This window comes from Patagioenas fasciata, chromosome 3 (assembly GCF_037038585.1).
Source record: "Patagioenas fasciata isolate bPatFas1 chromosome 3, bPatFas1.hap1, whole genome shotgun sequence".
NCBI lineage: Eukaryota > Metazoa > Chordata > Aves > Columbiformes > Columbidae > Patagioenas > Patagioenas fasciata.
This window is the reverse complement of record NC_092522.1, coordinates 105686702-105702758: the sequence shown is the minus strand read 5'-3', so window position 1 is coordinate 105702758 and position 16057 is coordinate 105686702. Positions and strand designations below refer to the sequence as shown.

Here is a 16057-nt window from a genome sequence, read left to right as displayed (position 1 = left end):
CTGGGAGTCCATGGTCACGGCCACGCTGTAAATTTAATGATGCTAAATCAAGTGAACCATTATTGGACAACACAAACAGTTTTTCTGTTAGCTCCTCATTCAGCAGTTGATCTTGCACCTGCAGTTTTGCTGAATGTGCTAGAAGACCCCTTAGTAAAGGATCCAAGCCACCTTTAAACACAAAAATAATATAATGTTATATATATAAACTATTAAATCTTTCTCAATAGATGTGAATACCAGCACATTTCCATGCTTTTTAAACATTGGCCACAGAGGCTTTTACATTCAAGTACAGGCAAATATCTGCTTCAGCTTGAAACAGAAGTAATAGTGCTACGAAAAGGCTTTATCTACCTCTTCAAGTATAAGAAAATTTACCACCTGACAAAACATTCATCCACAACAAAAAGATATCTTCATCATCAATCATCAATCTGTTGTTGATCTACCAGGCAGGTTTAATCTGAATAGTAACTTTTGTCTGATTCAGACAACTGTTTAACTAAGAATAATTGTTCCAGTTTATATTAGTGCTCTGGAACTCATTCAACAACTTAAATCAGTGATGCAATTAAATAAATGCTCGTATTCCTTATCCAAGATAAGGCATTTTGAAAAAAGTTACCTTATTCTGGAAAAAAATGAAACAGTTTAAATAAAACCATACCTCCTTTAATGAGCCTCCATGGACTAAAGAAAACTTCATGCAAATGAAGATTTGGGAGTTCTGGATCATCTAAATACTGTGCATTCAATCGCCTTACTATTGGTTGGATTGTTGCATGACCGAAACGGAAAGCGGCTGTCGAAAACACATTAGAAACTGTAGGATTCACTGTGGGATCATAACCTGTATAAAGGCCAATATACAGATTAAAAGCATCTGGGCCAATGATTTTGGGAATGTAATCTCTTAAAGTAATAATCTGAAAGAAAAGAAAAAGAAACATTTTTCATTCAATGTTTTTATAGATGAACAGTAACGATTCCCATGTGCTGAATGCTCTTTTCTTCACTCATCTATCCCCAAACATTTGGCATGGTAAAGAGCAGTATTAGCTGGTAAACAACATAATTCGTATTTTCACAGCAATGACTGCAGAGAATCAGTGGCATGGCTCAGTGCAGTACGACAGGCAGGTTCCTGTCAGCTCCTGCCATAAATGCTAGACCAAGGTATCTGAAGCAGAGCATCACTGTTGCGCACTTTCAATCCATGGGCCTAATCCAGTTTGTAGGAGGTGTGCTGAGATCTAAAACTCCGATTGTGATGATATAAATGATAAAGACCCTAAAAATGACAATAAAAGCATGAATTACTATAAGATCTTTCAAGAATGGTTGTTGGGATGAACAGATTCTATTTTCAGACTTACATTTGTAACACAAGTCATCTTTACTGAATATTTGAAATGACGAGGCTTTAAAATACTGGTGCCCAGAATCCCTTGGTAGAGGGTTTATGCTAAACTCAAGCCAATTTATAGACTCCTAAAAAGCACCCTTCAAAAAGGAAAATGTTGATGAACATTTTCTGTCAAATGCTTTTATAATTTAACAACATTAGTCACATGAAAAAAAAATGAGTAATCATGACCAAAAAAAGGGGGAGAGTGATCTAAAGTACTAAATAAAATGAAAGTGTTTTATAGGTTAAAGATTATGCTGAATTCAATAAAGCATAATGGCATGAATATGAAGCATAAAGAACTCAATAAAATAACTATAGATTCAATATAGTGTGCAGTAATATATACAGACAAATGCACTTTAAGCTTGATATAGTGCATATTGAATAGTTAGTTGGCATAAAATGAACTTATGAAAAACTAGCATCTTTGTTTTAGACACAGCACAGAGACAAGCAAACTCCTCCAGAATTTGCTTACTTTTCTCAGAAGGTGGAAGTAAAAATCTCTTTATGATATTAGGTTAGGTCAAGCAGTGAATAAAATATTTGAAAGACAATACATTAGAATTCCTTTTACAGATCCTTTAATACAGCATATGAAGTAAATAACATAATTACTAGAAATTAATACTGACACTGTCATTTGAGAAGTTAACCTTTTGCTACATTCACAAAGGTTTTGCAAGGTAACATTTGCCATGGATGCAAAAATTCTGATACAACTGTCAATTTTTGGCTCATTGTAAATGAAATCCCAAAATAAGCTGCTCATAAAGGCCAGAATCCCTGAAGAAAAGGGCAATTCAGACTTTTATTTTGTTCCAGAGGTAAGATTTTCATTTCTTGTTTCCTTCGTTGCAGGGTTCCTGTTTCAAGACTTGAAAATTAAAAGGCTAAGGTTAAAAAGGGGTCTTATGCCTACCTGAGCTAGGTGAGACACCTGTCTGATGGACACTTCTGATGGCCAAATGAGGCTCCATCGAGTGGAGCTGATTTTTAGACAATACAGACTAAGGTGTTACTAATATAGCAGAAGATGATGGTGCCAGAAAGAATCTGGAGTCTAATAGAGAACCGTATCTAAAGTACATCAGCATATAGCATCCAGTCTTTGTGTAGTCTCTGAATGTACCTTGCCTGAATTTGTCTGTGTGAAGTCCTGAGGCTCTCTACAACTTCTTATAACTGATACATATATAAGCTTTAAAGAAGGTGTAAACAGCTAACAAACATCAAAATTATTTTGTTAAAATTTAACTCCCTGTTGATTCAATTTTTTTTTTTTTTTCATATTTGGCATAAATATACATAAGAGTTTCTTTCAGTAAAGTGTTTCTTCAACTGAGATTCTCCTGTGGAAACAAAGGAATGTGCTTATCTAAAAATACATCAATAAAATTAGATTCAGAAAGGTACAATACGGAAAAGAAACTGCAGGCAAGTACAATGAACTGTTCTACCATTTATTACTTACTTTGAATCTACTGATAAATATTAACTTTCAGGTGTGTGCAATAGCATAAGGGATTTATGTGGACATAATGAGTTTGAACCTGCAAGGTACTGGGTGGACTTAACTCCTTGTGACATTTGGGAGACTAGGGATAATCCAGGCTCCTCTTAGGATACATTCAACACCTCATAGCATCAAATCCAAGATCCATAGTAGGCTCATGAAGAATTTGATTTTAATCAATAATGTCAACATGTCTTCTGTCTGATGGCAGTTATTGTTTCAATGCTATAATTCAGTGAAAATTACGAAAAATTGACACTGCCTTTTAAATAGAAGCCCATACGCTCAAAAGACTTTAGTAGTCTATATGACCAGATAGTAACAGAGTGATTGAGAGTATTTAAATGTTATTCATTGAGTTATATCAGAGAAAGTGAAATGCTGATTTTCTAGAAATGCAACTAATCATTTAGTAAGTATCCAGACAGAAGCAGAATCTGAGGGATTATAATACTGTCAGAAAAGTCTTCGTACAGATTTTCTGCCATATCATGAATCGCATGTGCACTATATATAGAAAAGTGACGACTGAAAAAAAAATGACAACCAATGGTAGGACAAGGGGTAATGGGTTCAAACTGGAGCACAAGAGGATCCACTTAAATTTGAGAAGACACTTCTCAGTGAGGGTGACAGAGCACTGGAACAGGCTGCCCAGGGGGGTTGTGGAGTCTCCTTCTCTGGAGACATTCAAAATCCACCTGGACACATTCCTGTGTAGCCTCATCTAGGTGTTCCTGCTCCGGCAGGGGGATTGGACTGGATGATCTTTTGAGGTCCCTTCCAATCCCTAACATTCTGTGATTCTGTGAATCCTGACCTACAAAGACAATAATACTCCAAGTTAAATAGTATGTCAGCGTGAAAGGCATCATCCTTCTCATTCAGATGATTCAGATGGAACAAGGGTTCCCAAGTGTCCTTATGAATTCAGTGAGCATCTTGGCTGGGTTTGCCTCCAGGCTGGGCCACCTCCAGCAGAAGTCAGCCAAACATTAGGTACTTGGAAATAGGTTATACAATTTCAAATTATCTTTGCAAATTCTTTGTTGATGTTAATAGTTATTTCAAATTAGGTGCAAAAGACACAGAAATTCACATTACACCTCAGAAGGCTCGGCAGACTTTCCTTGCCAAAACCCCTCCAGTATTTTCCAAAGTAGGTGTGAATGGGGCACAATGGATGGAAAAGGAAAATAAATTTAAAAAAAAGGCTGGAAGAGAGAATATAAAAAATATGTTAACTATCATAAGTAAGGCTGAGAGTGTAACTTGTTTTTGCCATTGGTCAGAGTCAACTGTATAGCAATAGTCTCTCACTGAGATAGTGAAAAGCCAATTAAATGAAGCTCCTGCACTTGGGGAAGACTGTAGAAATAATAGAAAACAACCAAACATGGCAACGATATTTAATTCATTAAAGTGCTCTGCACAGTAGGTTTGAAGTTCTCACTATAGATATTAAAGGATTAAAGATGATACTGAAGTCCTAAACTTTTCTGTAAAGGGAGATTGTATGATAGTTCAATTTTTAATATATATGAACACATTATTATATTTCCTTTAATAGTCTGAACCATACTCTTTATAAATATGATCTAGGACACTGTGCAACACATACTTTTTTATAATATTTATTATTTCTCTATTTATCCTTTATAATTTCATAGAGTTTAAGCTCTGACAGGAGTTATCTAATCATCTAGTTTCACAAACAAACTTAATCCAAGTTAGCCATGCTGAACCCAATAACTGTAGTTAAGTTAGTCAGCCTCTGAAGACACCTACTTTCAACCCATGCCTTGGATCATGACAGGCAAGTGGGGATGCAAGATGCTCAGAGAACACAAGTAGATGTAGATGAAAGTGGAAAAAAACAACTATATCCACACTGACAACTAAAGACAATTGTCAACTACAATTGGCATGAACTGTCAGTAACACCATTAATTCAGAGATGTTTCTCTGATACTGTAGTAAATCAAAGAGAATTTGATTCAGATTGATCTGCAAAACTCCTTCTTCACTCTCACTAGTGCCACATCATCTGGCTTTCACAACCCAAATGTAACATCAGGGGAAATGATGTCTGAGAGGAACAGCACATGTGCATACAGTTGTATCCTGCAAACCACTATGTACAAAATAGCAATGTTGAGACTGTAGCGGTTTCATAATCGAGCATTTTCTCCTGTTTCATCTACACTTTTTGTTTGAAGGAAAACAAATTTCAGTTGTTTTCTTTCAAATAGCTTAAAGGGAGGAAATCTAATTATTCTTATTCTGTTCTGTCAGGTAAAAACAGGAATAAAATAAACAAGCAGCTAGTTTCATTTCAGTTAGTAAATGACAATGAAAAAAAATATTTTTGCACAAAACAGTAGATAAATCAGGGTATTCATTTTTACCACTATATACTGCAGTGTTAATATCTTAGAGTTAAGCACATGTCATCCCCTAAGGGGAAAGTTAACCACTGTTGTGGTTCATATAAACTACTACTTATCAGTGAAACATGACTACAATGCAGTAAAAAAACCCTGTGTTGCCCTGGATATCAACAAGCAGTTTCTACGTTTGGTAACTTTGTCAAGCTTCTGTTATTAAATGCTTGTCACTAGAGATGTTTATGCTGCTAAAAAAGCATCCAGGATGATAAGTATGGTCTAAAGAGAGATTTTTTTCATTCTCTTCATTCTAGAAATAAGGGAAGGCTTTTTGTTCAATTCTCTATAATTACACACCCACAGGCAAAAATTATGCTTAAAAGTATTCATTCCAAAAAGAGAGAATTTTAGAAATGTATAGCAACTGAAACTAAATTTTAGAGTGGAAATCTAATGTAACTTCAACTAGAGCTGTCATTAGTGCGCTGGTTAGCATACCACATTAATAGAGATACCCCAATTATCTCTCTCAAATGAATGTCTCTAAACCAGCCAGATACTCAAACACATTTCTAATGAGCCATGGGCAAATCTCATTAGTTTGTGATACTGGTAGAGATAATGAGTAGCCCAGATTCATGCAGAATATTGCCTTCCACAAAGTGTTTTCTTTCAGGTCATAATGTTACAGGATGTAAATCAGAATTGTATGAATGCACAGAGGCCTACTTTTGGCTTTGCATTTTTCTTCTAGCAAGGATTAACAACAATTCTAACTTGCCAGTGCCGTTATATTAATGCAAACAGCACATTTACAGCAGAGGAGCTGACGTGGTTAATATAAACAAAATATAAATTAAAAAAGCCAAACTTTTCAAAAGGACTGACAGAATACAATTAAATAAGGCATGTTACTTTTCTGAAGTTATCTGGCTCTAAGTGCAAATAACATGCCAGAGAATGTTGTTGGTTTCTTAACATTTTCTGCTGACTAAGAATTGTGGTAGAAGAAAGGACAACTGAAATTTTCCTCTCTCCTTACACCATTGATCTTCAAAAAAGGCTCCTTTTGTTACTAAAAAAAAAAAAATCTGTTTGCAAGAATCAGAAAGCATATGAATGCCACCTAACCCTCAGTTTATTCTGGTCCTCATATTACTCATTCCATATTATGGATTATAGTGGAGAGACTGAATCACTCTTCTTAACCTGTCTGATTAAAGGTGAATCTCCACAAATGCAAAGGCCTGGTGAGGGTCGGAGAAGCAGCTTCAGACAGAGCAACCTGAGTAACCCAACCATGGAAAAGGGGCTCATGGGATCGTCTGCTCTCCGGGGCCCCCAGGGAGAGCAGCCAGACCTCAGTCCTAGGTACGAAACCCAACAAAAAAAAGGAAGAAACTGTCCCTCAAATGTCGTACAAGCTAAAGGGGCAGTTGCTACTTTTTGTGGGGTGCAGGAAGGAGATGATTTGGGGACTGTATAGAACTTCATTTGCAATGTTTTAGGGGTTTGTGGGTGACAGTGAAATGCTATGGGATACTCAGGAAAAGGATGAAAGGTGGGGAAAGGGAAGGGTCAAAGTGAACTGGGGAGGAACATGTATAGGAATATAGAGGTAAAAGGTGATAAAACGGTATCCAAGGACAGGGAGCCACAACATCCACCCATCTACTGGGCTAGCACTAGAGGAATCCATCTAGGTCCTCATGCCATTCAGATTTTACCACCTCTAACACTGTGAACAAATAGATTAAATTTTGTTCAAGAGAAATCCTGTTGAATGTTTTCATTGTGTTTCATTTTTGACAGGGTCATGTGGAGGTCTGCAGAAACTGAAGAAGAATAACAGAACTGTGAGGAAAAAAGGATTTAAAGCCTGTGTAGCTACTTCATTGCAGGGAAGCAGGGGAGGGTCCTGGAAAGAAAAAGTAAACATACTGAGTTGAAATAGATTTTCCTGTTCTCAAGACTCTCTTCTGCATTTTTCCATATTTATTTCTCCTACTCTCTCCTACCAAGAGTAGCTCTCAAAGTTTATGCATTAATGCATCATTGAGAACTTCACAGGCAATTTTACACAGGGAAGTTATCCATTTATACAATTCCCATGAGAAAGCAAGCATTTTGAACACTGTGTATATACAGACACTGTTCTTTAATCGTTTCCTTTACTAAAAACAAAATACAAAACAAAAAAAAAAGCATCTGAAAAGGCGTCTTCAATAGATAAAACAGACACCAGAAAAGCCTGAAAACCCTGCAGAAAGATGAAGCAGAGTAGACACTGCCATGAAAATCAGAGCACTGATGGGTCTGGACAAACTAAGGACAAAGACATTGCATTCAGGAAAGTGGAAAACAGAACAAACTTTAAATATGCCAATTTGAAGTGCAGAAATAGGTCACAAAGAAAGGCTAACATCACCTCCAAAGCCACTCACAGATTAGAAGTTTTGTGACTGATCCTGTTCTAAGGCATTCACTGCAACATGTAGATAAGCAACTAAACGGCCTACCTGATGCAGAGCGCCAACAATTTTTCGTGCTTCCTGGTAGACAGTCTCAGCGGTCCAGTGGCCATTGATGTTTTTGAGGGCTCTGGCCAGGCGGTTGTGTTCCCTCAGCCACAACGTGTGCATGGCTGCCAGAGACGTGACCTCACTGGATCGACTGTCCCCAGCCATAAAGCATTCAATTCTGTCACCTCCACTTGCATTTGAGTCCTGTGCACAAGGTGATGGGATCTGGTCTGTAAAAGGCAGGTATTCCCGATGGTTGTCATAATATTTGACATTTACTCTAAGAAGGCCTTCTTTGCTTGTTAAATTCCTCAGTTTGTTTTCAACAGCAGGCGTACTGCCATAGACAGTAGAAGCATCAAGGAAAGAGGTTAAGCCATTGATCTGTTGTCTTGAATTTAGTGCTGATACATTTCCAAAGAGAATAGTATGATCACCAGTGCCGCACGCAGGAGATGAGCGGTAGAAGGGCAGGCAATCCATCCTTGCAGTTAATGTGTCATTGGTGGTCACCTGCATTAAAAAAAAAAAAAAAAAAAAAAAAAAAAGAGTGTATTTTCTAAGGTGAAGTTAACATAGCTGAGGATGTAGAATCAAGGGTTGTGTAAATACTTATTTCCTCTGTTTCAGTTTTCAGTTGTTCATTCTTCATCTACTGGAGTGACGTGTTCTAAACCTGTACAGATTATTTTCCTTCTGTCTTTTAAGCAAAGACAGAAATAATACCCAAGACATCCACTCTGTAATAAAAACAAGCAACTGATCTAATACCTTTTGCATAGTTCTACATCTAAATTGGTTTCACAATGAAAATTCATCATGAAATGTATTGCAGTGAAGACCTGAACATCTGGTCAAATTATGTTCTACTGAACACCAAGTGAAACAGCAGGTTTACATGTACACATAAAAGCATAATGAAGAGTTTCAATGTCTGTAGCAGCACACTGTAAAAGATTTGTTTTGATACTTAATTTTAATCCAGTTTCCTAACTAAAAAACCGTACATATAATTATTCACTCTGCTTTCTGCCAGTCCTCCACAATCCTTCCTCAACACTGTTTCACAATGATGGGTGTCTTACAAGTATTGAATTCTGACTGTCTTTATAGAAAGCAAAGGCTGCACAGAGCCTTTGCCAAGTGAAAGGCTTCCCCAGTCCTTCGTTGGTTTGATCCACACACAGCCGAGAGACTGAGTTCAAATGGTGATCCAGCATTTGTGTGGATGCTGGATATGCAGCATGGATATAGTTTGCATTAGCCTGTCACACAGCTACTACAAATACAGGTAAAGGGCACGGGAGAAATGTGGGAATTATCAAATAAAGGTTTTGCAGTATATGTAAGAGTAATAGGGGCAAATACAGCCCAAATAAGACAGCTGAAAGTTTTGCCACAGGAGAGCGCTGAAAATGGTATGTGAATAACTTAACAGATGTGGGGAAGGCAGCAGAGGTGTTGGAGGAGGAGAGAATACAAGAGGGAGAAAGGTTTTATTCACTTTGTAGGATATGCAAGAGGAAAGCTCAGATCATCAATTCTATTTCAATGAACAGAGTTCAACACTAAGATGAAAACTGCCACGTTTCAAAATTACTAAATTCTCTCTGTGTTGTGTATTGCAGACTTGGCTTTATAAACTCTCTGAAAATCACATTATTTCCAAATTCTAACAGTATTGCATTGTGCACCAACAATGAGCCATAACAGTCTGTGAAGATAGAATAGTCATTACAGAGGGGGTAAAAGTAACAAGGGAAGTTTGGAATGCAATTCAAAAGCTTAATAAAATAACATAATTACCTCATTTATTACAGCAAGTGAAATTTTCTTTCTACTGAGAACTCATGATACCAATAAAGCATTTAAGTTAAGAAATTTGTCATTCAGGTTTTGTTTGGTAAAGAAATTCTACTAATGTTTCTTCACTACCTAGGTTTTAGCAAATAAAAGTAGGTTATTTTTGAAGGAAATATGTAATATCTTTTCCTCTTTTTTTTTTTTTTCTTCCCCCTTTCATTGATTGTTGAAATCAGTAACATATCTGCCTCAGGTTTTCTACTTAGTATTTGTCTCTACTATTAAATCACACTTTTCTCCCAACGAATGAAGAATATTCATATCAATTTTTTTCTCTGCCTTGCATAACTCTAGAGGAAAAAAACTCACAACAGAACTCTCTCTGGCCACAATAGTTTTCCTAGTATAGCAGCACATTGATTTAAACTGTTATTACATATGCATGGTTAAATCAGTTTATGGTGAAATTATTTTACATGTAGAAAACTGAAAGGCACAAATTGTTTCCCTGTTCCAGAGTGTCTAAACTGTTATTTCAGTTAAATTATTTCTCGTCGTGAATTTGTTCTGTGGCAAATGACCTTGTAAAATTATTTTTCCTGGAGACTTAAAATAAAACCTAACTTAGAGTCTATGAAAGTTTGGCAATAAGTAAAACATGAATGTTTATTTGTGGACATGAAACTCAGAGATAAGTCAATGAACTCATCTGACAGTGAGCTGGCACCTCAGCAACACAGAAGAAGGCAGAGGCTCACTTTGCTGGTTGCTGAGCGCACACAGACTGATCTATTTGTAGCTAAGACAGTAACCTGTCATGTTACATGTCAGCTTTTGGAAATCACCTCACTTTTCTGTGGTGCTGTTTCTTTTCCACCTTTTTGTTTCTGAACTGTCTGAAAGCTTTTTGGGACTGTATCTTACTACGTGCATGCACCAGGTCTCACTTATTGTCAGCAATGTAATTAATACTGAATAAATTCAGTAGTTCTCCTATGAAAGCTTTTCTAAAGTCTAATTATGTCTCAACCCTAACTTGCAATAATCATCTGAGAAATGACAGGTTATCTCCACAACCCTGTTCCATGTGCCTAAAGGTAGTGATTTTTTTCCCCCTACATTATGGGATCCTGGAAAAAAAACAAAACAAAACAAAACAAAAAAAAACCACCACCAACAACAAAAAAAAAACAGGGAAAAAAAAAATAATAATAATAAAAAAGAGATGTTTGGGCTCTGCCAGAAGCTACAGGCTTAGTGTGAGAATCACTGGGTGAAATTCTATAGCCTTTATTATGAAAATGTCCAGAATAGAAAATCATAATGGTTCCTGCTAACCTATGAATCATTTATTTACACTTGTTATTAATATTAATGCACCACCACAGCTTTCAATCCTTCATTGAATTGCACTGACTCAGAATATTTCCCAGACAGCTCCTCTAACCTGCACAGTCAGGAGCTCCCTTTCCCTGGTCAGACTCCTAGAGAGGGCATGTAGCTCCAAGCACGTTGTCCTTTTCTGTGGGTGGGCTCTCCCTTGGGTGCCACTGTTCTAGGAACACAGCAAGAGTGCAAAATGCAGCCTCTACATTTACATTGTTGGATAGTATGCTAGTAGTTTCACTGCCTTTGGAAACCAGCCACAGTTTCTTGGTATACAAAATTAATGTATAAAACTAACTACGACTGTTTTCCAAATGTTTAATAGGTAGAGATTAGCCTTCAGATTGCAGGAAGAAAATAAATTCTAGGGGGAAACAGCATTTTGTTTCAGTGTTCAATAGAGTTTCTCTGGTCATACTAAAAGCTACTAACCCCCTCCTTTTATTTTTTTTTCTTCTTTTTTAAATACAGTATCTGTTCTTTGCCTTTGCCAAAACCAGTTACAAAATACTAGATATATACGAAAAGCAAAAGAACAACAATCTTCATATCTGTCCCTCTTTAAGCTGTGAATAACAGAAAAAAAATGGAGCTTAAGGATTAATGGGACTGTGAGCAAGCAATGAATTCACAAGTTGGGAAACTTACCTAATGCTTATAAGGTTGTGCCTGAATTTCTTTATATAGAATCATAGAATCATTTTGGTTGGAACAGACCCTCAAGATCATAGAGTTCAACCCTATATGACCCCCAAAGTCCACACCGCGTACCAAACACCAGCTCTCAAAGGTGGCTATGGGTACGCCCTGACCCCATTCCCCTGCCAGGCTATACTGCTGAGCAGAAGCAGCTCCTAGGCTCCAGTCACCGTTAGGTTTAGTACATGTACACGTAACTTGCCTTCAAGAGCATCCTTGAAACATTCTCTGTGATGAATCTCTTTCAGTTCCAAGACAGAAAATCTGAACTATGTCCCTTGTTTAGAGCGCTGAAGGAAGCAGTTGTGGGTCAATGCTATGGTAACCTGTGCAGCTTCTTTCTCTCTGCACCATGATGCTGTTACCACATGGATAATATTTACCTTGGAGTTCTTTTTCAAAGATCTCTTAAATTGTCACTTTTTTAAGCAGATGGGATTTCTAGGCTCGAGCTAGTCAGGATTCAGTGATTAGACTTCTATGGTCCCTGTGATCCACATTTGATTCAAGTTACAGGCCATAGTATGAGCGCCTTGTCAATTAAAAAATCTACTTAGCAGTAAAAAAGTGGAGATTTGCACTTAGAGATCAATACTAATTGTGCTGTTTCAAAGAATTTGTCATAAACATGAAACACAAGACTTTTTCAATTTTATTGCTACAGCGAACGGACTTCAAAAATAAGAGCTGAAACACAGCCACATTGTGTCATATGGTGGAGACACACTCCACCTCCTTCATGACATCATGTGAAACACTGCTGGTCAGGGACTGGACTTCTGCCCTAGCCTCTCCTGGTGAGACTCTGGAAATGTGAATCTTCCTAAGACTATTACCTAACGGCATAAACAGAATAAATAATTTCTTGCCCCAGATGGAAATTTGAGACACAATAAACTAGAGATTTTTGTCAGAACTCTGGAAGACTCACTGCAATTATGGCTGTTGTGGTTAAACCAGGTTAGCCAGTCACTCAGTATCCTGATAATGTGATTCTTTAAATTTGTGCTCTTTCTGAATGCTCTCAAGCTATGCTTGCAAACTTTCAAAAGTCCATTTCTCCTGGGTGAGAGAAACTAGATTTACCTGCCTGTGGTAAAATTGCAGGCAATCATTAATTTCACTGAGCCTTCCCTGTGTTTTAGATTCTCCCATCAAATGGAAGATGAACCATCTTTCAACACATGCTCTGATTCGGTTCCCATTACAGTTAGCTGAATATTTTCCTTTATGTTTAATGGAAGTGGAACGAGGCACTTAAGGCAAAAGCCATGGTATAGCTATCAATTATGGTTTGTTGAGGGGAAAAGTGTTGTATTCTGAGGGAACTTATTCCCTACGTTGGCCTCAGTGCAGAGAGAAGCTGGTCAGTAATCAAGCTCCAACCCTAAGGAAAGCAATTTATGTTGCTCTTGACAGATGGAGGCATCAGTGCAAGGGCTGTAATGGGCATGGGGCTCTCCTGTAGCCAGAATGAGCTCTGAGAAACAAAAAAAGTAGTTTGACTTTGTTACTTAATTTTTTTGAGTGAAAGGATGACTATACTTTCAAATTAATCAGACAAAAATACAAGATCTTATATTTATACCAATTCAAGTTTCTTCTACACCTCTAACAAGCTTTGAATTCATGTTTTCCATCTACTCAAAGAGGTGATGTATGTAAGCTTCAGCAACTCCCTGAAGATCGTTTTCTACATGTGTTGAAAAGATAGCTCTCTTCAAAAGTTTGCATTAGCTGCTGGAAATATCTTTGCTTTCACTGAGTAAAGTTAAAATCCTTTCACTTTATCTGGCTGGCAATGTAAAACCAGAATTATTTATGACTACTTCCCTGTTTTCCCCAATGGAACTCAAAACCTTGAAGCATGAGAACAATAACACTGGGAGGGACTAGTAAGGTTTCTCTGCAACATAAACCTGAGAGGCAGAAAAATTTGATATTTGTACAAAGTACCTTAGCTATGGTTTGTTATCCTTACAAAACAATTTAAATATCCACTTTTTTGCATTTAATAGTTGCATTGTGTTTCAATTTTTCTACCACTGTCTGCTCTAATATTTCTCGGTGATCTATCAATTTCCTTTATAATTATTTCTGTGTATGCGTATCATTCATGTGCTTTACTTTACTCACCTCTTCAGAGCCTCAAATATCTCTTGAAGAAATTAATTTAGAATCTTACCTTTATTGGAAAACATGGATTTTGTTTTTCACATGTCATCTGACACTCCTTTCCAGTTAGGAAGGCGGTTCTTCTTGTGCTTTGGGGTGTGAATGCAATGTCATGGTCTATGTACTGTCCCCACACCATAATAATATCAGAATACAGGTTGTCTTCGGTAACAGCCTCATTAGATGCATGAATAATTTTTCTTGTCACTTCACGAACCTGTGAAGAGAACTAATTTATCTTAAGTGCTGAGTAGTATTTACTTCTCATAAAAATGATAAAACATTAAAGAACAGGGGAAACAGTGATAAAAGCTAAGTGTTTTTTCCTTACAATACTTTGTATTTTAGAGTACTTTTAATGGTTTGCTTAAAAAAACAAAACAAAACAAAAAAACCCCACCTCAGCAGAAAACCCAACCTCTGACAAACTCCTATTTCTGTTGGGGAGCTGAGATACAAGTGCCACAAGCAGATTCAAAGATGATTCAGCCTTTTTTTTCTATATATTTTCCAAATGAGCAGTGTATCTTTGCTCCTTTCCAAAGAATTTTGAAAACCACACATTTTTTTGACTGTCTAAAAGTTTTCGTTCTATTGATTCTACTTTCTGCTCCTTTAAAAAATGCTTGCTGGGCAACCTCAAATCACTGTAGATATACAGAGGCTCTGGGCCACTCCACATGTAAATGGAGCAGCATCTGCAGCCCAGGAGACAAAGTAGCTTGCAAATACGTGGTAGGTGAAAACTCTGCTTCATTTTACCAGTCAGGGAAATGCCAAAACACATTTCTACAGCACTTTTGTGAAAGCTGCATACAGATGCTCGGAAGGGGAACACATGGAGACATCTATGGTACATGTCCAGCCTATACTAATAACGAAGCAAAATCACCAGAGCCAAATCAGCAGCCAGTTTATGATAATTAGGGTATCATTATTATTCACAGGTTCCTCCCTTATGCTGTAAAATATTCCCTTGCATACAGCAGCTGCCTTAGGAGTCAAGCAATTGATAAGGCAGCACATAAAATCATCACAGAGTCTGTAATAAATATAAGGGCTATATAACGAATGTATAAGCCAGGTGCAGTTAAATAGAATTGGTAAGGACAAGAGGCAACACGGGGCTTGTCAGGAACATCAGCCTTTATATTGGAATAGTCAAGAGCAGAGATACATAGAGCTCATCAGGAATACAAGTCTTTATATCAGTTTTTAATAGCGTTGGTGGCCACAAAGTATGAACTTTTCTTCTTGCAGTTAGTCAGATTTTTCTTATCATTGTTAACTTGAACGGCTACGTTGTGTTCTAATATTATTTCTAGTAATCCTCACATTTATCTCTCATCTTCACATTATTTGCATGGTTTTTTTTAGAAGATACAGTTGGATAGCTAAAAGTACAAAAAAAAAAAATCTTATAGAAATGAGGAGAAACATCCGTGGCACTAGTTTTATCCTATCTTACTTCAAAATAAAACAGAGAACCTTGCTGATGGTCAGATATGATCTAATTTGGTGTAGCCATGTAGTGTTGTTTTAGCGTGTTTTACTTCAGAAGCATCTACCCCAATGAATCGAGAAAAAAGCAGTTTATACCATCTACTAGACATTTACCTGTGTAAATGTCAAATTTTCATCTTTGAGCATCAAACTGTGAAGCTTAGAGACAATGTTATTTAATTAATAACATGATTTGCAGGTGACATTAACACTAAATTCTCTTGCTTATCCTTATTAAACATACGATGGTTAAAATAACAAGACTTTGAGTCCATTAAAAGTCAAGTTTCAAAGCAATGCTAACAAACCAGAAAGAGTAAATCCAGCCCAAATCATTGCACACTGCACTGGGGAATTTTTCACCCAGTCCTCTATTTAAGTATTTTTTTGTTCATATTTCCCTCCGTCACAGCTCTGCTAGTTTTTACGTATATGAGCTGCTAAAAACCATAAATATTGCAATGCCTTCTTAGCTCAGTAACTTCAGCTAAAAAATGAAATTATGATTTGACAATAACATTTGTTCAGTTAAGATACACTAACCTAGGAGAAATGCTACACATGCATACACAGACATGCATGCTAGCTTGTTTATGTGGTTTATATTTATTTAGTTAACACCCAACCCTGTTTTCACCCTCCTCCATCCCTG

At 37.0% G+C, this 16057-nt stretch overlaps 1 protein-coding gene across 1 annotated transcript in view; it reads right to left on the bottom strand.

Annotated features, from left to right (window-relative positions):
* Positions 1–16057, bottom strand: part of TPO (thyroid peroxidase) — a 42271-nt gene that overhangs the window by 9961 nt on the left and 16253 nt on the right. The window contains exons 6-9 of the mRNA XM_065834059.2: positions 13913–14119; positions 7837–8352; positions 671–929; positions 1–171 (exon numbers count right to left, since the gene is read on the bottom strand). Of these exons, the coding sequence (XP_065690131.2) occupies positions 1–171; positions 671–929; positions 7837–8352; positions 13913–14119 (1153 nt within the window). The remainder of the gene's footprint in view (positions 172–670; positions 930–7836; positions 8353–13912; positions 14120–16057) is intronic.